Source organism: Bos mutus, chromosome 14, assembly GCF_027580195.1.
Source record: "Bos mutus isolate GX-2022 chromosome 14, NWIPB_WYAK_1.1, whole genome shotgun sequence".
NCBI lineage: Eukaryota > Metazoa > Chordata > Mammalia > Artiodactyla > Bovidae > Bos > Bos mutus.
The window spans coordinates 30,849,284-30,874,556 of record NC_091630.1 but is presented as its reverse complement, the minus strand read 5'-3'; the positions used below and the strand labels follow the sequence as shown (position 1 = coordinate 30,874,556).

The 25,273-nt window shown below is 36.0% G+C and overlaps 1 protein-coding gene across 3 annotated transcripts in view; it reads left to right on the top strand.

Annotated features, from left to right (window-relative positions):
* CSMD3 (CUB and Sushi multiple domains 3) overlaps window positions 1-25,273 on the top strand; it is a 1,469,470-nt gene that overhangs the window by 419,924 nt on the left and 1,024,273 nt on the right. For all 3 annotated transcript variants that reach the window (XM_070382828.1, XM_005887888.2, XM_005887887.2), the window contains exon 5: window positions 3,213-3,420. In XM_070382828.1, coding sequence (XP_070238929.1) covers window positions 3,213-3,420 — 208 coding nt within the window. The remainder of the gene's footprint in view (window positions 1-3,212; window positions 3,421-25,273) is intronic.

Here is a 25,273-nt window from a genome sequence, read left to right as displayed (position 1 = left end):
GATTGATGCAAGATAGAGAAAGGAGTATGACAAGGCTGTCTTCTGTCACCCTGTTTGTTTAACCTATATGCTGAACACATCATGAGAAATGCTGGGCCGGATGAGTTACAAAATGAAATCAAGATAGGTGGAGGAAGCACCAACTACCTCAGATATGTGGATGATATCACTCTAATGGCAGAAAACAAAGAGGAACGAAAGAGCCTTTTGATGAGGGTGAAGGATGAGAGTGAAAGAACCAGCTTAAAACTAAATATTAAGAAAACTAAGATCATGGCATCCAGCCCCATTACTTCATGGTAAATAAAAGGGGAGAGGGTGGAAGTAGAGACAGATTTCCTCTTCTTGGGCTCCAAAATCACTGCAGGTGGTGACAGTAGCCATGAAATCAGATGATTACTTCTTGGAAGGACAGTTATGACAAACTTAGACAGTATGTTGAAAAGCAAAGACATTACTCTGCTGACAGAGGTTCATGTAGTCAAGGCTATGGTTTTCCCAGTGGTCATGTACGATTGTGAGAGCCAGCCCATAAAAAAGGCAGAACAGCAAAGAATTGATGCTTTTGAACTGTGGTGCTAGAGAAGACTCCTAAAAGTCCCTTGGACAGCAAGGTGATCAAACCAGTCAATCTTTAGGAAAATCAACCCTGAATCCTCATTGGAAGGACTGATGCTGAAGCACCAGTATTTTGGCTATCTGCTACTAACAGCCAACTCATTGGACAAGTCCCTAATGCTGTGAAAAATTGAGGGCAGAAGGATAAGAGGGCATCAGAGGATGAGATAGCTGGATGGCATCATTGATAAAATGAACATGAACTTGGGCAGACTTTGGGAGATGGTGAGGGACAGGGAGGCCTGGTGCACTGCAATCCATGGGGTTGCAGAGTTGGCCATGATTGAGTGACTGAATGACAACATCCAGGACTAGACACAATAATAGATAAATTTATATTTTTGAATTAAAAACTGGAGTATTTTTTTCTTATTCTGAGTATGAACTGAAATGTTTCTCCCTGAGATTTTATCTAGACAGAGAAATAAAGAGCTCACAGAACTTGTTTGAGTATGTTGCATACCAGTTACACTACAAATACATGATAGCATAACATTTCATTTCTGAAGCAATACTTAACCTTGGTGTTACTACTGAGAAGACAAAGAGTGGAAATAATTTGTGGTTCTGGATTGAAAGCTGTAGACATTTTCACCAGAGGTTAAAGTTAACGTATTGAGGGAAGACATTGTGTATTCTGGCAAGAAAATTATAGTAATATATCTCATAGTCTATACTGGACCACTAGGTCATTCTAATTACTCATCAAACTTAAAAAAGTAGAGAGGGCATCATTAAAATAAATACCATACTTACCGTAGTGTATGATAAAAATTAAGTTATCTTTTAAGAGCAATATATTTATGCTTTTAAATTTTGAATTATGGAGCTAGGTGGATAAAGAGTGGGGCAGAATGAAGCTAATGTTATTTAATGCATACAATTTAATAAGAAAATTATTCTTGGTACCAAAGCATGTTGCCATTCTGTGCCCATTGTGTAGTAAAATAGAATGCTGTATATCTCTATTTATTAACCTTATAGAGTGTTAGCTATTTCATCAAACAATAATTGGTCATTATAGAGCTAGATATTTCCCCAGACATTTGATTTGAATTGAAGGAATTCCCTGAGTGGCTCAAGACAACAGCATAAATCTTGAGAAATTTTATTGTACAAATAGACCAGTAGCCTATTGACCAGCGTAAACCATGTTAGGATAAGACACATTTTATAGCTTCAATTTCTTTATTAAACAATGAGCTTTATCTTATGTTTTAGCATTAAGCATTGGTGGTCATATAATTTCTCTGTTAACATACTCCATTAGTTAAAAATAGACTCATGGAGAATCTGTGGCCCTTATTGGAAAATGAGAACCGCAGGTCCAAATGTCCAAACGTAACATTAGTACAAACTTTCCAAATTGAAGAAAAGTATGATTTATAAAATAGAAGGTTCTGAACCACCTACAGTATAATAAGTTGATATGTCTACTCAACCTGTCACTGATGTCATTGCATTTATAATACTGTGTATACATGTATTATATGAATATGTAGCAAAATATGCTTACATTGCTTGATAGTCATAGGGAATATGTTACTAAAGATGTGTTGCTGAGTATATTATTGTAGTGGCTATATTATTTCTTTCTAATTAAAGTGTCCTAGATATGTGATGTATTTTATTTAAATTGCATTTCCACAAACATTTTCAATAACTTTTGAATGTCAATGACAAAAATTTATTTTTTATTATATTCTCTCATATTATTTATTTGGTACATAACTACATTAAGGAAATAAAAACAAAGCTGAGACCTATCATGAATATGCACAAAGTGACTGAAAATTTCCCATTATAGACCTTAAGAACAATGTTTCTTTTGTTTTACTCCATCATCTAATCAATGTAAAGAAAATCTTAATTCTTTTACTCTGAGCTCTGATTGGAGTACAGTTTTTATTTACATCATTGCTATTTCAACCAATGATTATAAAATAATCATGATAGCCCATCCTTCCATCCTTCCTTGCTCAGTCATGTCTGACTCTTTGTGATCCCATGGCCTGTAGCCTGCCAGTCTCCTCTGTCTGTGTTGCCATTTGCCATTTCCTACTCTAGGGGATCTTCCCTACTCAGAGATCAAACCGACCTCTCTTGCATGTCTTGCACTCACAGTGGATTCACAGTGGTGGATTCTTTACCACTAGTGCCACCCAGGACCACTGGTAGCTCAGAGGTTAAAGCGTCTGCCTGCAATGCAGGAGACCAGGGTTCGATCCCTGGGTCAGGAAGATCCCCTGGAGAAGGAAATGGCAACCCACTCCAGTATTCTTGCCTGGAGAATTCCATGGAGGGAGGAGCCTGGTAGGCTACAGCCCACAGGGTAACAAAGAGTCGGACATGACTGAGCTACTTCACTTTCACTTTCAGCACCACCTGGAAGCCCAGTCATGATAGCATTTATATTTATATATGTGATTAAAAATTTTTATGAACTTAACATTTTATTTAATCTCTATTAGTATAATGTGCATTTGGTTTCAAAACATTTGTCCTGTTACCTTTATTCAATAATATTAACAATTGATTTAATAGCATTTCTCTTAATGATTTATATCTGAACATCTCATTTTTGTTTTCAACAGCTGAAGATGCATGTGGAGGAACAATGAGAGGATCTAGTGGCATCATATCAAGCCCTAGTTTTCCTAATGAGTACCATAATAATGCTGATTGTACTTGGACCATTGTAGCAGAACCTGGGGATACAATTTCACTCATATTTACTGATTTCCAAATGGAAGAAAAGTATGATTACTTAGAAATAGAAGGTTCTGAGCCACCTACAATATGGTAAGTAGACAGTTTCTATCAACTTAGCATTGATGTCATTGCCTGAGGCAAAATTGGGATTCAAGAACAACTATATTTGGGCCTTTAAAGAATTAGATATCTTAAAAGATTAACAGATTCAGGAAAATTATAAGGAGTAATTATCAGAGCTGAGGAAATTTTGAAGATTGGATACTGATATATAGAGTGGAATTTTGAAAGATGAAGCATTTCATCAAGTATTTCTTTATCACTCAATGAAAAGTACTTTGATTTTATCAAAACTTGTGAAAGGAAATAAAAGTTGTTCCTACAGTTCTGTTCCTTAGTGTGCCAGTTCATATTTGGCATTCTTTTCAAATTAATTGAATAGTCTTGGAAATAATTTGCCTTTGGTTTTGTAAGTATATCTTTTAGGTACCATGTTATTTGAAGGCAAAAATTAAACACTATGATATGGGTGAATATGATCTATTTCTTTAGAAACTCAAGACATGGTCTCATGAAACTGCAGAGTTTTCAAAACATAATTTTAGGATATAATATTTTTAAAAAGAAAATACATATTTATGCTGTTTTAAAAATTTTAATGCACTGTTATCATTGAAGTGTAAAGTAAAATCAGTAATTGAGTGAAGAATGGTGGAATTAGTGAAATGAAGTCATAGGTAAAATCTAGACTAAAAGGGTATTTTAAGAAATGTAAAAATTTGATAAGAATACTGATAATTTATTGAAGGATTTTTATCAAAATCAATTAAATGAAGAGGTTTGCATTTTTAGATGATAATTCTTACTGAAATATAGAGATTGATTTGAAGTGAGGCCAGATTAGCTACAAGAAAATCTCTTAAGAGGTGATTGCTGTAATTTAAGAAAAAAATCATGATAGCTTGTATTAGGATGATATTGATGGTGATAAAGAAGTAGAATAACCTGATACATATTTAGGAGGTATAGTGATAAAGACCTCTGTAATGAAGAATGTTAAAGAAGGTGGTGTTCTAATAAAACATCGTTTTCTAGTGAGCATAAATTGGTGAAGGCCGGAGATATACTCACTGAGTTGGAAAATGTTGAAGAAAGGTCAAGTTTCGAATAGAAATACTGTGATTATTGAGAGTTGTTTTAGTAATATTATTTAGTTGTTTTAGTAATAAGTCTCTTTGAGACATATTAAAGCCATCTGATAGACAGTATCTATTTATATGATTCAATAGCTGTGAGTAGAAGCACAACTGATATGTATTTGATATTGATGGTAATAAAACAAAAACACATTGATAGGAGTCTAAAACAGAGAGATAGGAGGAAATACAAGGGATAAGGTGTCACATAGGCAAGAGAAGTATGAAGAAGGAAGAATAAGACGACATTGCAGATTGCCATCGAAAGGACACTAGGTAAAAGTGTGTGTGTTTCTTTTGTGACTCCATGGATTGTAGCACCAGGCTCCTCTGTCCATGGGATTTTCCAGGCAAGAATACTGAAGTGGGTAGCTATTTCCTTCTCCAGGGGATCTTCCTGACTCAGGGATCGAACCCAGATCTCCTGCATTGCAGGTGGATTCTTAACCGCAGAGCCACCACAGAGGCCCATATATTATATGCAAACACATAAATTAGATATACACACAAATATGTACACATTAGTTTGTGTATATGTGTGTGTGTATATATATACACACACACCTATATGGTATATTATCTTTCATATGTTTGGAATATATACATTTTATATATATATGCTAATGGCTTCTCTGGTGGCTCAGTGGTAAATAATCCGTCTGCCAATGCAGGTGACATGGGTTCATTCCCTGGGTTGGGAAGATTCCCTGGAGAAGAAAATGGCAACCCACTCCAGTATTCCTGCCTGGTAAATCCCATGGACAGAGGAGCTTGGTGGGCTCCAGTCCATGGAGTCACAAAAGAGTTGGACATGACTTAGCGACTAAACGACAGACAAATATATGCTAATAATTCCAAATTTAACAGTATTTCTCATATGGGGTTTTGTGTGTGTGTGTGTTTTTTTTGTAATATTTACATCAGAATTACCTTCAGTGTTTGTTAAAGTGCAGATTTACAAGCTCCTGCACAAATGTATTGATTTATATGCTATAGACATGAAATCAGTAGTCTGCAAACTAGATTATTCCACTCATTGCTATGGCAAGTAAAACAATAAGTTTGGTTTTATCACTATCGTACTCTGTCAATATAACTGTCCTATAAGCCATCCTACAAGAGTTAAAATATTTACCAGTCAAAAAACTGAAAGTCAAATTAACATGGTATATAAAATCAAACTAATTATATAATATATACATTTAAATATATGGTAAGGATTTATATAATGGATAGCACAAAGATTGTGTTAGTGAATCAACAATTATCCAACTAAATAAGATAAATTAATTAGAAGTAACTGACTATAATTTCATTCTACAAAATAAATATTACATATACTAATCCTATCAAACAAGTATTTCTCTTTACCACCTTATTTATGACAATTATGAGACTAAAATGTACAGTGAAGAAGCTGTGGTTCTGTATATTATTGCTTATTCACAGCAGTAAAACAATTTGATTAAATATGTATTGTGGTTATATAATTTTGACTTAACATTCATTGCTGTGATAAGAGAATTTAACATAAGATCTACCTTCTTAGCAAAATTTTAAGTATACAATACAGTGTTCTTAACCATAGGCACAATATTGAACAGCAGATCTGTAGAATAGAACTTACCTGTTTTACATAACTAAAACTTTAATTCTAGTGGATAGCAAATCTCCATTTCCTTTCCCTCCAGCCATTGGCAAATAACATTACACTCTCAGTTTCTGTAACTATATAAGATATCTCATAAGCAAAATCATGCAGTATTTGTCCTTCTGTGGCTGGCTTATTTCACTTAATGTAATGTCCTTAAGGTTCATCCATATTGTTGAATATAGCAGGATTCTTATTTCCTAAGGTTGAATGTTATTTCTTTATATGTGTATGCCACGTTTTCCTTACCCATTCTTCCAACATGGTTGCTTCTCTTTAGACGAATAGAGTACTCATAACATGGTAAGAGCCAGAGGGATTTTAGGGATCCAGCTGACCAGAGGGTTCTTTGAGGGAAATACGTTTTCAGGCTTATTGTGTATGTTGAAAATTCAGGATGAAAACCAAGATCTTCTAATAGTTACTGCAGTGTAATCTCTGACAAAAGTAATTCTTGTTATGCATACAACCAGGGCTTTTTCAAAAATATATGCCATATATCAGTAAAACATTTTGAAAGCCTGAAACTCTGACATATGAATAGCACAATATGGATTAATGCTTTTAAATGCCTAAAGTTCCTACTAGATATTTAGTTGATACCTAAATATGAATTTGCATCAAACAAAACTTCTTATAGATATCTAAGAATCCCTAGTATGGTTAATTTACCATTTTTAGTACATCTGAATGTATTTTTTTCTACCTTAAGGAAAACCTGTTTGACAGTGTACCTAGAAGAGGTAACACTTCTATAATATAGCCTTGCTTGCTCATCCATTAAATAATGAGCCTTGCTTGCTCATCCATTAAAATAAAAATTACATAATAGATGAAACCAGAATTAACACAAATAACTGGGAACTACTGAGAGAAGCATTTTGAAAGTTTTCTAAAAAGACCACTTCAATTTATGTACATGATGTTTCCTCTCTAACTTCTTTTTCATAGTATTCTTTAAAAAAAAACTGGAGTATAATTGCTTTACAGTGTTGTATTGCTTTCTTCTATACAGCAAAATGAATCATTTATATATATACATGTATCCCCTCTTTTTCAGATTTCCTTCACATTTAGGTTACAAAATAGCACTGAGTAGAGTTCCCTGTGCTATAAAGTAGGTTTCATTAGTTATCTATTTCATACATGATAGTGTATATATGTCGATCTCTGTCTCCCAATTCATTCCACCCACTCTTTCCCCTTGGTATTCATAAGTTTTATCTCTACTTGTTTGTCTTTATTTCTGCTTTGAAAATAAGTTCATCTGTACCATTTTGGTGACTGCAGCCATGAAATTAAAAGACGCTTACTCCTTGGAAGGAAAGTTACGACCAACCTAGATAGCATATTTTGAGAAGGCAATGGCACCCCACTCCAGTACTCTTGTCTGGAAAATCCCATGGATGGAGGAGCCTGGTGGGCTACAGTCCATGGGGTCAAAATCTTTCAAGCTCAGCTCCAACAGTACATGAACCAAGAACTCCCAGATGTACAGTCTGGATTTAAAAGGGCAGAGGAACCAGAGATCAATTTGCCAACATCCCCTGGATCTTAGAAAAAGCAAGGAAATTCCAGAAGAACATCTACTTCTTCTTCATTACTATGCCAAAGACTTTGACTGTGTGGATCACAAAACTAGAATATTCTTAAAGAGATAGGAATACCAGACCACCTTACCTGCCTCCTGAGTAATCTGTATGCAGGTCAAGAAGCAATAGTTAGAACCAGTCATGGAACACCAAACTAGTTCAAAATTGGGAAAGGAGTACGTCAAAGCTGTATATGGTCACCTTGCTTATTTAATTGCTATGCAGAGTACATTATGCAAAATGCTGGGCTGGATGAGGCTCAAGCTGGAGAAAAGATTGCTGTGAGAAATATCAATAACCTCAGATATGCAGATGGCACCGCCCTTGTGGCAGAAAGTGAAGAGGAACTAAAGAGTGTCCTGATGAGGGTAAAAGGAGAGTGAAAAAGTTGGCTTAAAACTCTACATTAAAAAAAACGCTGAGATCATGCCATCCAGTCCTATCACTTCATGACAAATAGATGGGGAAAAAATGGAAGCAGTGACAGACTTTATTTCCTTGGGTTCCAGAATCACTGTGGATAGTGACTGCAGCCAGGAAATTAGAAGATACATGCTTCTTGGGAAAGAAAACTGACAAACCTAGATGGTGTATTAAAAAGCAGAGACATCACTTTGCCGCCGATTGTCCCTATAGTCAAAGCTGTGATTTTTCCAGTAATCATGTATGGATATGAGAGTTGGACCATAAAGAAGGCTGCTGCTGCTGCTGCTAAGTCGCTTCAGTCGTGTCCGACTCTGTGCGACCCCATAGACGGCAGCCCACCAGGCTCCCCCGTCCCTGGGATTCTCCAGGCAAGAACACTGGAGTGGGTTGCCATTTCCTTCTCCAATATGAAAGTGAAAAGTAAAAGTGAGCTCTGAGGAACTGATGCTTTCAAACTGTGATACTGGAGAAGAGTCTTGATAGTCCTTTGGACATCAAGGTGATCAAATCGGTCAATCCTAAAGAATACCAGCTCTGAATATTCACTGGAGGGACTGATGCTGAAGCTGAAACTCCAGTACTTTGGCCAACTGAATCAAAGATGGGAAGAGCTGACTCATTGGAAAACACGCTGATGCTGGACAAGACTGAAGGCAGGAGGAGAAGGGGATGACAAAGATGAGATGGTTGGATGGCACGTTCAGTGGACATGAGTTTCAGCAAACTCAAGGAGATAGTGAAAGATAGGGGAGCCTGGCGTTCTGCAGTCCATATGGTCACAAAGAGTTAGACATGACTGAGCAAACGAACAATAACAACAACATATATACATGTTTGTACAGCATGCATATTTACCACATCTTCTTTATCCATTCTTTTATTGATGGACATTTATATTATTTCCATTTCCTGGCTATTGTAAATAGTGCTGCTGTAAACATTGAGGTCTGTGTATCTTTTTGAATTATGTTTTTTTTTTTCCAGGTATATGCCCAGGAGTGAAATTGATGGGTCATATGGTAGTTCTATTTTTATTTTTCTTGAAGACCTCCATAATGTTCTCCATAATGGCTGTACCAATTTACATTCCAGCGAACAGTGTCAGAGAGTTCCCTTTTCTCCACACCCTCTACAGCATTCATTTTTTTATTTATTAAAAAAAATTTTTTTTTTGATTGTAGGAAAACTGCTTTACAGTGTTGTGTTGGTTTCTGACATACAACAGCACTAATCAGCCATAATTAAATATGTATCACTTCCCTCTTGAGCCTCCTTCCTACCCCCCATGCTGTCCCTCTAGGTCATTACAGAGTTCCAAGCTGGACTCCCTGTGTTATATGGGATCTTCTTACTAGCTATCTATTTTACACATGGTAGTATATATATATTGTTTCTACTTTCTCCATTCATCCCACTCTTTCCTTCTCCTGTTGTGTGCACAAGTCATTCTCTATATCTGCATATCTATTCCTTCTCTACAACTTAAGTTCATCAACACCATTTTTTTTATTCCATATATATGCATTAATACATGATAATTGTTTTTCTGACTTACTGCACTCTGTATCACAGGGTCTAGGTTTATCCGCCTCACTAGAACTGACTCAAGTTCATTCTTTTTAATCACTAAGTAATATCCCATTATCTATATGTACCACATCTTCTTTATCCATTCATCTGTCCATTGAGTATTCATCCATTGACAGATGAATGTCCAGGTTCCTTTCATGGGCTAGCTATGGAGTAAAGAGTGCTGGTATGAACTTTGGAGTACATGTGTCTTTTTCAATTATGGTGTTCACAGGGTATATACCCAATAGTGGGATTGCTGGTCCATATGGTAGTTTTATTCCTAGTTGTTTAAGGAATCTCCATACTGTTCTCTGTAGTGGCTGTATCAATTTACATTCCCATCAACAATGCAAGAGTGTTTTGTTTTCTCTGCAACCTCTCCAGCATTTATTGTTTGTTGATTTCTTTGACTATGGCTATTCTGACTGGTGTGAGGTGATATCTCACTGTTTTTTTGATTTGAATTTCTTTAATAATTAGTGATGTTGAGCATCTTTTCATATGTTCACTGGCTATCTGTATATCTTCTTTGGAGAAATATCTATCTAGGTCTTCTACACATTTTTTGATTGGGCTGTATTTTTTTCTGTTACTGAGTTGTATGAGTTGCTTATATACTTTGCAAATTCCAGCATTTATTTTTTGTAGATATTTTGATAATAGCCATTCTGACCAGCCCAATGTGATATCTCATTATAGTTTTAGTTATATTTCTCTAATATTTAGTGATGCTGAGCATCTTTTCATGTTGTTTCTCACTGTGTGTATGGTTTCTTTGGAGAAATGTCTATTTAGATCTTCTCCCCAATTTTTGATTCCATTTTTTTTTTAATTGAGTTGAATGAGCTGTTTGGATATTTTGGATGTTAATCCCTTGCATTTGTAAATATATTCTCCCATTCTGAGGGTTGCCTTTATATTTTTAATTTTTTCTTTATTTTTATTTACTTATTTTTAAAAATTATTTTTATTGGAGTACAGTTGTTTTACAATGTTGTGTTAGTTTCTACTTTATGTCAAAATGAATCAACCATACATATACATATATTCCCTCCCTTTTGAACTTCATTCTCATTCAGGTCACCAGAGTGCATTATGTCATTTCCTGTGCTCTTCAGTATGTTCTCATTGGTTATCTATTTTATACATAGCATTGGTAGTATATATGCATGCATCACCATCTCCCAATTCTTCCCACTCCCCGCCCCTTTGCTATCCATACATTTGTTCTCTAAGACTGTCTCTTTTTCTGCTTCTCAGATAAGATCATCTTTACCATTTATATAAGTGATGTTATACAATATTTGTTTTTCTCTTTCTGACTGATTTCTCCCTGTATGACATTCTCTAGGTCCATCCATGTCTCTAAAAATAACCTAATCTCATTACATTTTATGGCTGAGTAATATTCCATTGTAAATATTGACTGCATCATCTTTATGCATTCTTCTATCAGTGGTCATTTAGGCTACTCCCATGTTCTGGCTGTCATAAATAGTGCTGCTGTGAACATTGGGGCATATCTATCTCTTTGAATTATGATTTGCTTCTGGTATATGCCCAGGCGTGGAATTTCTGGGTCATATGATAGTTCTATTTTTAGTTTTTTGAGGAGCTTCCATAGTGTTTTCCATGGTAGTTGTTTCAGTTTACACTCTACCAGAAGTGTAGGAGGGTTCCCTTTTCTCGATACTCACTCCAGCATTTATTGTTTGTAGATTTTTGATAATAGCCATCCTGACCAGTGAGACCTCACTGTAGTTTTGCTTTGTATTTCTCTAATAATTATAATAAAGTTTCCCTAGTGGCTCAGATGGTAAAGCGTCTGTCTACAATGTGGGAGACCCAGGTTTGATCCCTGGGTTGGAAAGATCCCCTGGAGAAGGAAATGGCAATCCACTCCAGTACTATTGCCTGGAAAATCCCATGGACAGAGGAGCCTGGTAGGCTACAGTGCATGGGGTCGCAAAGAGTCGGACACTATTATAATTTTAATAGCATTGTTGAGCATCTTTTCATGTGCTTGTTGGTCATCTGTATGTAGGTTGAATTTTATTAAATGCTTTTTCTACATCTATTGAGATGATGTGTTTTTTGTTTTTCTTTTTGTTGGTATGGTGTGTCACGTTGATTGCTTTGTATGTATTGGATCATCCTTCTGACCTTGAAATGAATCCACCCAGGCCAAGGTGTATGATACATTTTAGGTGTTTTTGTATTTGGTCTGCCAAAATTTTGTTGAGAATTTTTGCGTCTATATTCATCAAAGATACTGACTTATGATTTTCCTTTTTGGTAGTGTCTTTGTCTATTTTTGGTATCAGGGTGATGATGGTTTCATAGAATGACTTTGAGAATGGCCCCTCTTTTATGTTTTGGAAGAAATTTGAGATGGATTGATATAAGTTCTTTTTTGCATGTTTGGTAACTTTCCCCAGTTAAGCTGTCCAGTCCTGGATTTTGTTTACAAGGAGGTTTTTTTTTTTTTTTAATTACAGATTCTGTTTCACTTGTAGTGATCAGTCTGTTCAAATTATCTTTTTCTTCTTGATTCACTTTTGATTTGTTGGCATTTATTTGTTCATTGTATTCTGTTATTTATTTATTTATTTTTGGTATATCTTTTATAGGTTGTTACTTCCCCTCTTTCTTTTATTATTTTACTTGGGTCTCTCTTTTCTTCTTCATGAGTCTGGGCAGAGGTTTGTTGATTTTGTTGATCCTTTCAAAGAATTAGCTGTTGTTTTATTGATTTTTTTCTCCTATTTTATGAATGTCTAATATATTTCCTCTTTTATCTTTCCTTTTTTTTCCCTTTCTTCTGCAAACCTTAGGTTTTGTTTGTTCCTCTTTTTCTAATTCTTCCAGTTGATAGGTTAGGTTGTTATTTGAGATTTTTCTTGTCGTTTGAGGAAGGCCTGTATTGCATGAAATTCCTTCTTAAAGCTGCTTTTGTTGCATCTCACAGATTTGTATGGGTTTGTTTTGTCATTTTTATCAAAGTATTTGTTTTTGTTTTTTTTTTTTTCCAGTCTTACTGAGATATAATTGACACCCAGCACTATATAAGTGTAACATAATGATTTGACTGATGTACATCATGAAATGATTATCACAGTAAGTTTAGTAAACTCCATCGTCTCATAAAGATATGAAATTAAAGACAAACGATTTTCCATTGTGATGAGAACTCTTAGAATTTATTTTCTTTAATATATAATGTACAACAATATTAATTATATGTATGTGATGTTGTACATTGCATCACTAGTACTTAATGGTCCAAGCATTTTTTAAATTTCTTCTTTGATTTCATCGTTGACCCATTTTTTTTTTTAGTCTCATGTTCATTCCACATGTAATCTTTTTTTACTTGTTTATCTTTCTGAGATTAATTTCTAGTTTCATGCCATTTTGGTCAGAAAAGATGCTTGAAATAACTCCTGTCCTCTTATTGTTGAGACTTGTTCTGTCCTATTAGGTAGTCTCTCCCAGAGAAAGTTTCATTTGCACATGAGAAGAAAATGAATTCTGAATTTTTTTAATGTAAACCAATACAATATTGTAAAGTAATTAGCCTCCAATTAAAATAAATAAATTTAAATTAAAAAAAAAGAAAATATCAATGAAGTCCAACTGTAAGAATCTTTGTCGCCTTATCGATTTTCTGTTTGGAAGATCTGTTCCACTGATGTGAATAGGGTGTTAAGGTCTCCTACTATTATTGTATTTCTGTCAGGTTCTCCCTCTATGTCTGTTGGTATTGTTTTATGTATTTAGGTGCTCCTGTATAAGGTGTTTATATGTTAATGAGTATAATGTCTTCTTTTCGTATTGATTCTTTTTTCATTATTTACTGTTCTTTCTTTCAAAGTCCATTGTGTCTGATATGAATATTGCTAGCCCCACTTTCTTGTCATTTCTGACTGCATGAAATATCTTTTTCCATCCCTGCTTTCAATCTGTATGTGTCCTTTGCCCTAAAGCAGGTCTTTCATAAGCAGTATATTCTCATTTGATTCATTTGAAAGTATATTTTCCCATTCAGTAGGTTGTCTTTTTGTTTTGTTTCTGGTTTCCTTTGCTGTACAAAATACCTTTTTGCCCCACATTTAATTATCTGGACACACATAATGTTGTGGTTTTAAGACATCATTATATTTGTTTCCCCTATGTAATCATGTAAGATTCATCATGCTAAATAAAACATAATGGAAAGTATGGAATTTAATTATCTCTAAGTAACTATTACATGTTAGAGTAGTCTTAAAGTCTATAGTATCCTTAAAAGAAAAAATAGAATAATAAGCAGCCTAGTTTTTATATTTTGTATTATGTACTTGAAGAAAGGTGTAAAAACGCCAAATAGAAGATACTGGTTAAAAGTATTTATGAATTCACAAAATGGAGAACCATTCAGATTATGGTTGACAGGGAAACTTACAAAGAACTTTAGGCCCTGAATTGAATGTTGAAAGATAATAGTCTTTTAGCCAGTTACATGAAATCCCTGCTCATGCTATATCCATTAATCCTGCCACTTTTTGTTCCAACATTTAGGGAGTAGAATTATGTTTCCCTTAAAAATATATATTCAGACCCAAGTCCCTTGTATCTGTAAATGTGACTTTATTTGGAAATACAATCTTTGCAGATATGTTCAGCTTTAGATAAGGTCAGTTTAGATTTTAATGTGGGCCCTAATCCATTGATTGTCACTATTATTAGAACAAAATTTGGATATAGACATATAGGAAAGAAGAATATGTGATGCTGAGGCAGAGATTGAAATTACATATCTAGAGCTAAGGACTGACAAGGATTTCCAACAACCTTATGCAAGCTAGGAAGAAGTAAGGCAGGATTCTTCAGTAGGACAGAGCATACATAGTGCTACTGACCCTTGATTTCAAAATTCTGTGTATAGAACTGTGTGATAATAAAATTCTGTTGTCTTAAGATACCTAATTTTTGGTACTTTTTGATTAAATTCATTGGGAATTAATGAAGTAACAGTGATTTTCAATAATTCTTTCACGTTTCAGAGGACATTTAAAGGTATAACTAAGCTCTTTTATATAGTATATAAAATTTGTTCAAGGATTCAAGGACAGCTTTCATTTAAGAGGTGCTGAAATCCATCTGTTTGGCAGACATCACTCAGTGTATGCACCAGAGGCCATGTTAATTGCTAACAAAAAAGAACCAATAAGAGCACTTGCCCACAGTGCCAAAGAATGAGGTAGAAGGTGCTATATTCAAGCCTACAGAAAGAGTGCATTTACTTGAGAGTGGTAGAATGTAAAGAAAGGAAAATATTTAAAAATACCAAGGTAGTTTATTATAAATTTAAAAGACATTAATATCTTATATGTATAGTTTGGAAGATAATCACTCCAGGTTTCTCTGCAAAAATGCACTTAAATAGGATACCTTGTTATAAGTGATTAAGAAGTCAGAATGTCATAATAGAGAAATAAATCAGTGGTTTAACTGACTCTTCAAAGAAATCCAAAAAATAATATTGAATGGGAATGTACTGCTTAATTTTTACTTCAATAAAAATTTGGAGTATGTCCTTCTAGTGTGTACCTTTTCAGCTCTATCATGCCTATATGATTTGCCTTCATCAATGTTTGTAAAAAAAGATTGATGTCCTATTTCTCATACTTAAAGCATTTCATTTTTCTTTAGCCAATATGTAAAATCCTTTAAACTTACTGTGTTACTTCAATCTTCAAATGCAAATTTGGCAGCCCCTCTCTCTATATAATATTCTCTCTGCTGCTGTTGCTGCTAAGTCGCTTCAGTCATGTCCGACAGTGGGACCCCATAAATGGAAGCCCACCAGGGTCCCCCGTCCCTGGGATTCTCCAGGCAAGAACACTGGAGTGGGCTGCCATTTCCTTCTCCAATGCATGAAAGTGAAAAGGGACAGTGAAGTCTCTCAGTCGTGTCCGACTCTTAGCGACCCAATGGACTGCAGCCCACCAGGCTCCTCCTTCCATGATATTTTCCAGGCAGGAGTGCTGGAGTGGGGTGCCTTTGCCTTCTCCAACATTCTACTTAGGAAGAAAAAGATGAAACTAACTTGAAGAAATGAAAGTTGAATACTAGGGTGAATTGTTCTGGTAATCATTTCACTACTGCTAGCAAGTTCACTGAAAATAAGATTACCTGTGCTGAAAATATAAATGTAGATTTTGTGTTAATACAATAATTTAAACTTTGCAAATCTTATAATTATTAAGAAATACTTGCCAAAATATTTTCTTCAATATGTACTGAGTAATGTTATTTATTTTGAGAAATTCCAAGTTATTTTTACAATCTCAGTCATTTGTTTTATTTTAATATTTGCTTTCTAGGGATAGCTTAGGATAATATTCAGTTCAGTTCAGTTACTCAGTCGTTTCCGACTCTTTGCGACCCCATGAATCGCAGCACTCCAGGCCTCCCTGTCCATCACCAACTCCGGGAGTTTACACAAACTCATGTCGTTCGAGTCGGTGATACCGTCCAACCATCTCATCCTCTGTCATCCCCGTCTCCTCCTGCCCCCAATCCCTCCCAGCATCAGGGTCTTTTCCAATGAGTCCACACTTCACATGAGGTGGCCAAAGTATTGGAGTTTCAGCTTCAGCATCAGTCCTTCCAATGAACACCCAGGACTGATCTCCTTCAGAATGGACTGGTTGGATCTCCTTGCAGTCCAAGGGACTCTCAAGAGTCTTCTCCCACACCACAGTTCAAAAGCATCAATTCTTCAGTTCTCAGTTTTCTTCACAGTCCAACTCTCACATCCATACATGACCACTGGAAAAACCATAGATAGCCTTGACCAGACAGACCTTTGTTGGCCAAGTAATGTCTCTGCTTTTGAATATGCTATCTAGGTTGGTCATAACTTTTTCTAAGGAGTAAGTGCCTTTTAATTTCATGGCTGCAATCACATTTGCAGTGATTTTGGAGCCCAAAAAATAAAGTCTGCCACTGAAAGTCTGCCAATGTTTCCTCATTTATTTCCCATGAAGATAGGTTGGCCAAAAAGTTCCTTTGAGTTTTTCTGTAAAATGTTATGGAAAAGCTTGAATGAACTTTTTGGCCAACTCAGTAAATATTTTTTGAAAAGATAAAGGGCAAAAAAACCCCAAAAAACCTTCAAATATACTTCCTGCATCAGGATTGCTAAAATGTTGTTCTAATCCTTGTCCAAAGCAAAGTAGCATTTCCATTAATCTAAAATACATGCTGCCTGTGAAACAAAAGATGTTCTCACAGGTTTTATATCCATAATCTTGGATGTTTCAGAAAGTAACAGGTACAAATTAACTACTTTTCAAATCATTTTTTTTTTCTTTTCCTTTTAGCCCTTTGCTTTAAAAGGAGACCTGGCTTGATTTCTTATATGTAGTGATCTGGTTCTGAAGGTGTTTGTTGAATACATCTTCTCTGTGGCATTTACATACAGATGTAGTTCTTAAAGCATCTTGTCCATCCCTTACTTTTCAAATAGAATAAGAAAGTGATGCAGTGGTTTTGGCTAACTCAACAATATTTTCAAAATAATTTTCTCAAAGAGAAACAAAACAAAATAAAATATAGACTTTATAATAAAGATTTCCACTTTCATTAAAGCCAACATAGGCATTCAAAAATTAATCAAAATGAAGCTTTTCAACCCCTCAAATTTATACAAAAGTAGAATGACTAAGATAAGGAAAAATAAAGTTATGATATAATTTGTTTTATGTTCATACATTTTAATGAAAGGTAAGGTGAACTTTCATTTGGTTAGCTTATAATTTTTTTTTTAATTTAAGAATATTTTGAGGCAAGGAACATATTTCATATTTACTAAATTGGAATTTAGTAAACTAAATTGGAATTATTTAAACAATGGAAGTCTGTGAAACATACAATGGATTTCTTAAGAATCAGTACCATAAAAGAATACTTAATCTATTTTATCTGAAATTTGTCTCAAGGGGATCTGTGTGGCATGCAGGAAAAGGGAGTATATACTATATTCCCCAACTAACAAGTAGAGCTGGGAAAGCGATGCAATAAAAACTCCAGGAGACTCCAGGTATATCATAGTCTATGTAAGTGGCACCTGTTTCTGTTGTACAGTGCACAGCTAGTATGACTGTCAGTGGTCTCCTTTTTGTATTGAGCGTAGTTTCTTGCCAGGATGGTCTTCCTCTATCCAGACTGTACTACTATGACGAAAAGCTTTTAAGTCAATTCTTTTTTGATGAGTGAACATCCTTTCCTAACTCCAAACTCCCCTTCTTTTTTGTTTTAGATTTTACTTATATTTTCACATTAAAAACTCTAATTAGGCATCTCAGAAAACAAAGAAATAATCTTGTGCTGGAAACATGCATTCTTTCTGATTTCTCTGATGTCAAAACTGAGTCTCAAATTGAATCTCAAATATTAGTAATTTCTGGCTTTTGTTATTGTCCACCAAGTAGTTTAGTAACTGGTTGACACATTCCTTGCTTTCTTTTCTCATACTACATATTTTTGTATTCCTAAGTGAAGTTAAACTAGTTTCTTCTCATCTGTAGTCTTTCTTGTGTGTTAGAGATATTTATTAACTAGTTTCTCTGACTCTACTCTTCCATTCACTTCTTGTCATAATGCCTTCCTCAGTTCAGTTCAGTCGCTCAGTCATGTCCAACTCTTTGCAACCCCATGGATCACAGCACACCAGGCCAGTCTGTCAAATTCCCGGGGTTTACCCCAACTCATGTCCATCAAGTCGGTGATGCATTCCAGCCATTTCATCCTCTATCGTCCCCTTCTCCTCCTGCCCCCTATCCCTCCCAGCATCAGGGTCTTTTCCAATGAGTCAGCTCTTTGCATGAGGTGGCCAAAGTACTGGAGTTTCAGCTTCAGCATCATTCCTTCCAATGAACACCCAGGACTGATCTCCTTTAGGATGGACTGGTTGGGTCTCTTTGCAGTCCAAGGGACTCTGAAGAGTCTTCTAAAACACCACAGTTCAAAAGCATCATTTCTTCCATGCTCAGCTTTCTTCACAGTCCAACTCTCACATCCATATATGACCACTGGAAAAACCATAGCCTTAACTAGATGGACCTTTGTTGGCAAAGAAATGTCTCTGCTTTTGAATATGCTATCTAGGTTGGTCATAACTTTCCTTCCAAGGAGTAAGCATCTTTTAATTTCATGGCTGCCACCATCTGCAGTGATTTTGGAGCCCCCCAAAATAGTCTGTCATTGTTTCCACTGTTTCCCCATCTATTTACCATAAAGTGATGGGACCAGATGCCATGATCTTAGTTTTCTGAATGTTGAGCTTTAAGCCAACTTTTTCACTCTCCTCTTTCACTTTCATCAAGAGGCTTTTTAGTTCCTCTTCACTTTCTGCCATAAGGGTGGTGTCATCTGCATATCTGAGGTTATTAATATTTCTCCGGGCAATCGTGATTCCAACTTGTGCTTCTTCCAGCCCAGCTTTTCTCATGATGTACTCTACATATAAGTTAAATAAGCGAGGTGACAATATACAGCCTTGATGTACTCCTTTTCCTATTTGGAACCAGTCTGTTGTTCCATGTCCAATTCTAACTGTTGCTTCCTGACCTGCATATAGGTTTCTCAAGAGGCAGGTCAGGTGGTCTGGTATGCCTATCTCTTTCAGAATTTTCCACAGTTTATTGTGATGCACACAGTCAAAGGCTTTGGCATAGTCAATAGAGCAGAAATAGATGTTTTTCTGGAACTCTTCTTGCTAGGAATGATGTCCTAGACATTTCTTCCTAGACTAGTAATGTCTAGTCTAGGAATGTCTTCTGAGACTAACCCAAAATGTTGAGTGTTATTATAACCATAGTTTATAGTTCTATCTCAAATTGAAAAAAGTAGGGAAAACCACCAGGTCATTCAAGTACAATTTAAATTAAATCCCTTATACAGTGGAGGTGATTAATAGATTTAAGAGATTAGATGTGGTAGACAGAATGCCTGAAGAACTTTGCATGGAGGTTTGTAACATTGAACAGGAGGTAGTGACCAATACCACTCCAAGGGAAAGAAAAGCAGGAAGGAAAAGTGGGCGTCTAATGAGGCCTTACAAATAGCTAAGACAAGAAGAGAAGCAGAAAGAAAGGAGGAAAGGAAAGATATTCCAACTGAATGCAGAGTTCCAAAGAATAACAAGGAGAGATAGGAAAGCCTTCTTAAGTAAACAGTGCAAAGAAATAGGTAAAACCAATAGAATGGGAAAGACTAGAGATTTCTGCAAGAAAATTGGAGATACCAAGGCAAAATTTCATGCGAAGATGAGCATAATAAGTACAGAAATGGCAAGGACCTAACAGAAGCGGAAGAGATTAAGAGAGGTGGCAATAATACACAGAGGAATTATATAAAAAAAAGTCCTAATGACTCATGTAACCATGATGGTGTTGTCACTAAACTAGAGCAAGATATCTTGGAATGTAACGTCAAGTAGAAATCATTACTACGAACAAAGCTAGTGCATGTGATGAAATTCCAGCTGAACTATTTCAGACCCTAAAAGTTGATGCTTTTAAAGTGCTTCACTCAGTTTGCAACGAAGTTGGAAAACTCAGCATGGGCCACAGAACTGGAAAAGGTCAGTTTTCATTCCAGTCCCAAAGAAGGGCAATACCAAAGAATGTTCAAACTTCCACACAGTTGCATGCACTTCCTATGCTAGCAAAGAAATGCTCAAAATTCTCCATGCTTGGCTTCAGCAGTATGTGAACCGAGAACTTCTAGATGTTGAAGCTGGATTTAGAAAAGAGGAACCAGAAATCAAATTGCCAACATAGAAAAAGCAAGAGAGTTCCAGAAAAAGATCTGCTTTATTGACAAAGCCAAAAGCCTTTGATTGTGTGGATCACAGCCGGCTGTGGAAAATTCTTAAACAGATGGGAACACCAGACCACCTGACCTGCCTCCTGAGAAATCTGTATGCAGGTCAAGAAGTAACAGTTAGAACTGGACATGGGACAATAAACTGGTTCCAGATGGGGAAAGGAATACGTCAAGGCTGTATATCGTCATCCTGCTTACTTAAATTATATGCAGAGTACATCATGCAAAATGCTGGGGTGGATAAAGTACAAGCTGGAATCAAGGTTGCCTGGAGAAATAACAATACCCTCAGATATGCAGATGACATCACCCTTATCGCAGAAAGCAAAGAAGAACTAAAGAGCCTCTTGATGAAAGTGAAAGAGGAGAGTGAAAAAGTTGGCTTAAAACTCAACATTCAGAAAACTAAGATCATGGTATCTGGTCCTATCACTTCATGGCAAATAGATGCGAAAACAGTGGAAACATGACAGACTTTATTTTCTTGGGCTCCAAAGTCACTGCAGTTGGTGGCTGCAGCCATGAAATTAAAAGACACTTGCTCCTTGCAAGAAAAGCTATGACCAGCCTAGACAGCATATTAAAAAGCAGAAACATTACTTTGCCGACAAAGGTACATATCGTCAAAGCTATGTTTTTTTCCAGTAGTCATGTGACAGTTGGACTGTAAAGGAGGCTGCGGCTGCTGCTGCTGCTAAGTCGCTTCAGTCGTGTCCAACTCTGTGCGACCCCATAGATGGCAGCCCACCAGGCTCCCCTGTCCTTGGGATTCTCCAGGCAAGGACGCTGGAGTGGGTTGCCATTTCCTTCTCCAATTCATGAAAGTGAAAAGTAAAAGTGAAGTTGCTCAGTCCCATTTTTAGTGACCCCATGGACTGCAGCCTACCAGGCTCCTCCATCCATGGGATTTTCCAGGCAAGAGTCCTGGAGTGGGGTGCCACTGCCTTCTCCAAAATGAGGCTCAGTGCCAAAGAATTGATGCCTTTTACTTGTGGTGCTGGAGTGAATTGTGGTGCTGGAGAATACTCTTGTGAGTCCCTAGGACAGCAGGGAGATCAAACCAATCAGTCCTGAAGGACATCAACCTTGAATATCACTGGAAGACCTAAACCTGTAGCTGAAGCTCCAATTTTTCAGCCACATGACGTGAGGAACTGACTCATCAGAAATACCCTGATGATGGGAAAGATTGAGAGCAGGAAGGGAAAGTGATGACAGAAGTTGAGCTGGTTGGAAAGCATCACCAACTCACATAGACATGAGTTTTAACAAAATTCAGGAGATAATGAAGGGAAGCCTGGTGTACTGCAGTCCCTGGGGTTGCAAAAAGTTGGACATGACTTAACAACTGGACATCAATGTAGTTCTATTATCATCCATTCATTTCTAATCCACTGTATATTTATAAGAATATGCTTTAATGAGATAGCATTTGCTTCAAATTTTATTTACAAATGTTATATTAAGAAAGATCATTTAATATTTTAAAAATAAAAGCATTATTATATATACCACATTGTACCTCTACCACTAAATTTTTGGATTAGCTTATGCAAATGATTACTCTCTCTCATACTTTTCCTATGCTTTTTAAGATCAAAGGAAAGTTTATATTTTATGATTGTAAAACCCCCTCTAACTGGTCTATATTTAATGTTAATCTTCTAGGTGTTATAACATTGTCCTCTGGCTTTAATTTATAATGTAAATTATCTTAGACTTTAAATTATGAAGGATTAGACTAATGTTATAATTGGTTCACAAAACTGTCCTTGAACATAACAGTAAAAGATTTAGTATAGATAATTTTGATAAATAGGTATCAACTTCAAAAGGCTGATTATGACCACAAAAATTTGTAATCAGCATATCTATCCAGATTACTTACTGTATATGTAATGTCCATGAATTTATCTTAGATCTAGTTAAATAAGTTTTATTTCCATATTCTTACTGCTATGGCCACCTCATGTGAAGAGTTGACTCACTGGAAAAGACTCTGATGCTGGGAGGGATTGGGGGCAGGAGGAGAAGGGGATGACAGAGGATGAGATGGCTGGATGGCATCACTGACTTGATGGACATAAGTTTGAGTGAACTCCAGGATTTGGTAATAGACAGGGAGGCCTGGCGTGCTGCGATTCATGGGGTCACAAAGAGTCGGACACGACTGAGCGGCTGAACTGAACTGAACTGCTATGTATAAAGACTGAGATGCATGACTTTGCATATTACTTTATACGGTAACATCATTGGCTGTCTTTGTTTTGCTTAAAATCCCTCAAGCTTCAAGGGTGATTTCTAGTGATAATGCTCAATAGGAATACAGTAGGTGTAGAGACCAGAAGAAGTTGTAACTTCCTGATGCACAATTTTTATGTCTCCTATTTTCACATGTCAAATCATCTATGATTAAATGGCAGAATTTACCAAATTTTCAGCTTTTATGTGTCTAATAGAAAATATTGATTTTTACAGGAGATCACTGATACACTGCTTTTAACTTTTTTAGGTACCTTGTCATTTCTAACAGTGACACACTCTGTAAAATATTTTTATCCTATTTGTTTTCATGCAAGGGTCAGTGTCAGCATGATCCTTAGCTGTGTTGATATTTTGTACCACCTAAATAGGTTGAAATAGATGAGGTATTTTGAATACTATAGGCATATTTCATGACCATTGTTTTCAGTGAGTCTCTCTCTAATATTACATCTTTTATCTCTCCTTTGATGAGAATGAATTAACCCAAGGCACTATTAGATGTGGTACTATTGTCTATATATGTATTTTGAAAATATTTCATAGTCATCTTAAGCATAAAATATTTAATACTTTGGACAGTCATATGAAATCATTTCAGATGTTTAAAATATTGATAATGCAAGAGAGATGATACTTAGCCTGTTTGAATAAGTGGAAGAAACTGAAGGTAACAGTTATAAATTATTAAGGGAAGGAATTTGGCTCAAGATAAGTAGACTCTTTCAATGACTAATGATTCCCTCCAAAATAGATGACTTCTTATAGGCAGTAAGATGCTTTCTTTGAAAAGCCTTGTACAGAGGTAAACAATTTATTATTGGTAATAAAGGATTCATGAAATAAATAGTGATTATTCAGTATGACTATTAAAATACCCTTTAATGTAGGGCTTCTCTTTGACAATCTCAGCAGTTTTTCCTGAGTGTTACTGATACTAAACAATGTGTTCATCAAATACAACTTCATCTAGCCTGAATTTTTCTTAAACTGTGCTTGCTACAATACCAGCCATTTAGCCATTCATTGGTCATCTCAGCCTTAAAAATGCATTCTCAAAAGCAAAATTACAATAAATAAGATGAAGTAAAGATTGAAAACACTATTTAAACGTAGTATTTGAGCCATCTAAAATAATATTAAACCATATTTAATTTTCATTCCCCCTAAAGGACTTGCCAATTATAAAATATTTCTACTTTCATATCAGTTCAGGTCAGTCACTCAGTCGTGTCTGATTCTTTGCAACCCCATGAACTGCAGAATGCCAGGCTTCCCTGTCCATTACCAACTCTCACAGGTAATCAACTCATGTCCATCGAGTCGGTGATGGCATTCAACCATCTCATCCTCTGTCTTCCCCTTCTCCCACCTTCAATCTTTCCCAGTATCATGATCTTTTCCGATGAGTCAGTTCTTCACATCAGGTGGCCCAAGTATTGGAGTTTCAGCTTCAGCATCAGTCTTTCCAATGAATATTCAGGAATGATTTCCTTTAGGATGGACTGGTTGGATCTCCTTGCTCTCCAAGGGACTCCCTCAGAGTCTTCTCCAACTCTACAGTTCAAAAGCATCAGTTCTTCGGCCCTCAGCTTTCTTTATACTCCAACTCTCACATAAATACATGACTATTGGAAAAACATAATTATGACTAAATGGGTTTGCCATAACTTTTCTTCCAAGGAGCAAGCGTCTTTCGATTTCATGGTTGAGGTCATCATCTGCAGTGATTTTGCAGCCCTCAAAATAAAGTCTGTCACTGTTTCCATTGTTGCCTCATCTATTTGCCATGAAGTGGTGGGACCATATGCAATGATCTTAGTTTTCAGAATGTTGAGATTTAAGCCAACTTTTTCACTCTCCTCTTTCACTTTCATCAAGAGGCTCTTTAGTTCTTCTTTGCTTTCCGCCATAAGGGTGTCGTCTGCATATCTGAGGTTATTGATATTTATTTTGGCAATCTTGATTCCAGCTTGTACTTCATCCACCCCAGCATTTCTCATGATGTACTCTGCATATAAGTTAATTAAGCAGAGTGACAATATACAGCCTTGATGTACTCCTTTCCCAAATTGGACTCAGTCTGTTGTTCCATGTCCAGTTATAACTGTTGCTTCTTGACCTGCATAAAGATTTCTCAGGAGGCAGGTCAGGTGATCTGGTATTCTCATCTCTTTAAGAATTTTCCGGTGTTTGTTGTGATCCACACAGTTGAAGGCTTTGGTATAGTCAATAAAGCAGAAGTAGATGTTTTTCTGGAACTGTCTTGCCTTTTCTGTGATCCAGCAGATGTTGGCAATATGATCTCTGGTTCCTCTGCTTTTTCTAAATTCAGCTTGAACATCTGGAAGTTAACAATTCACATA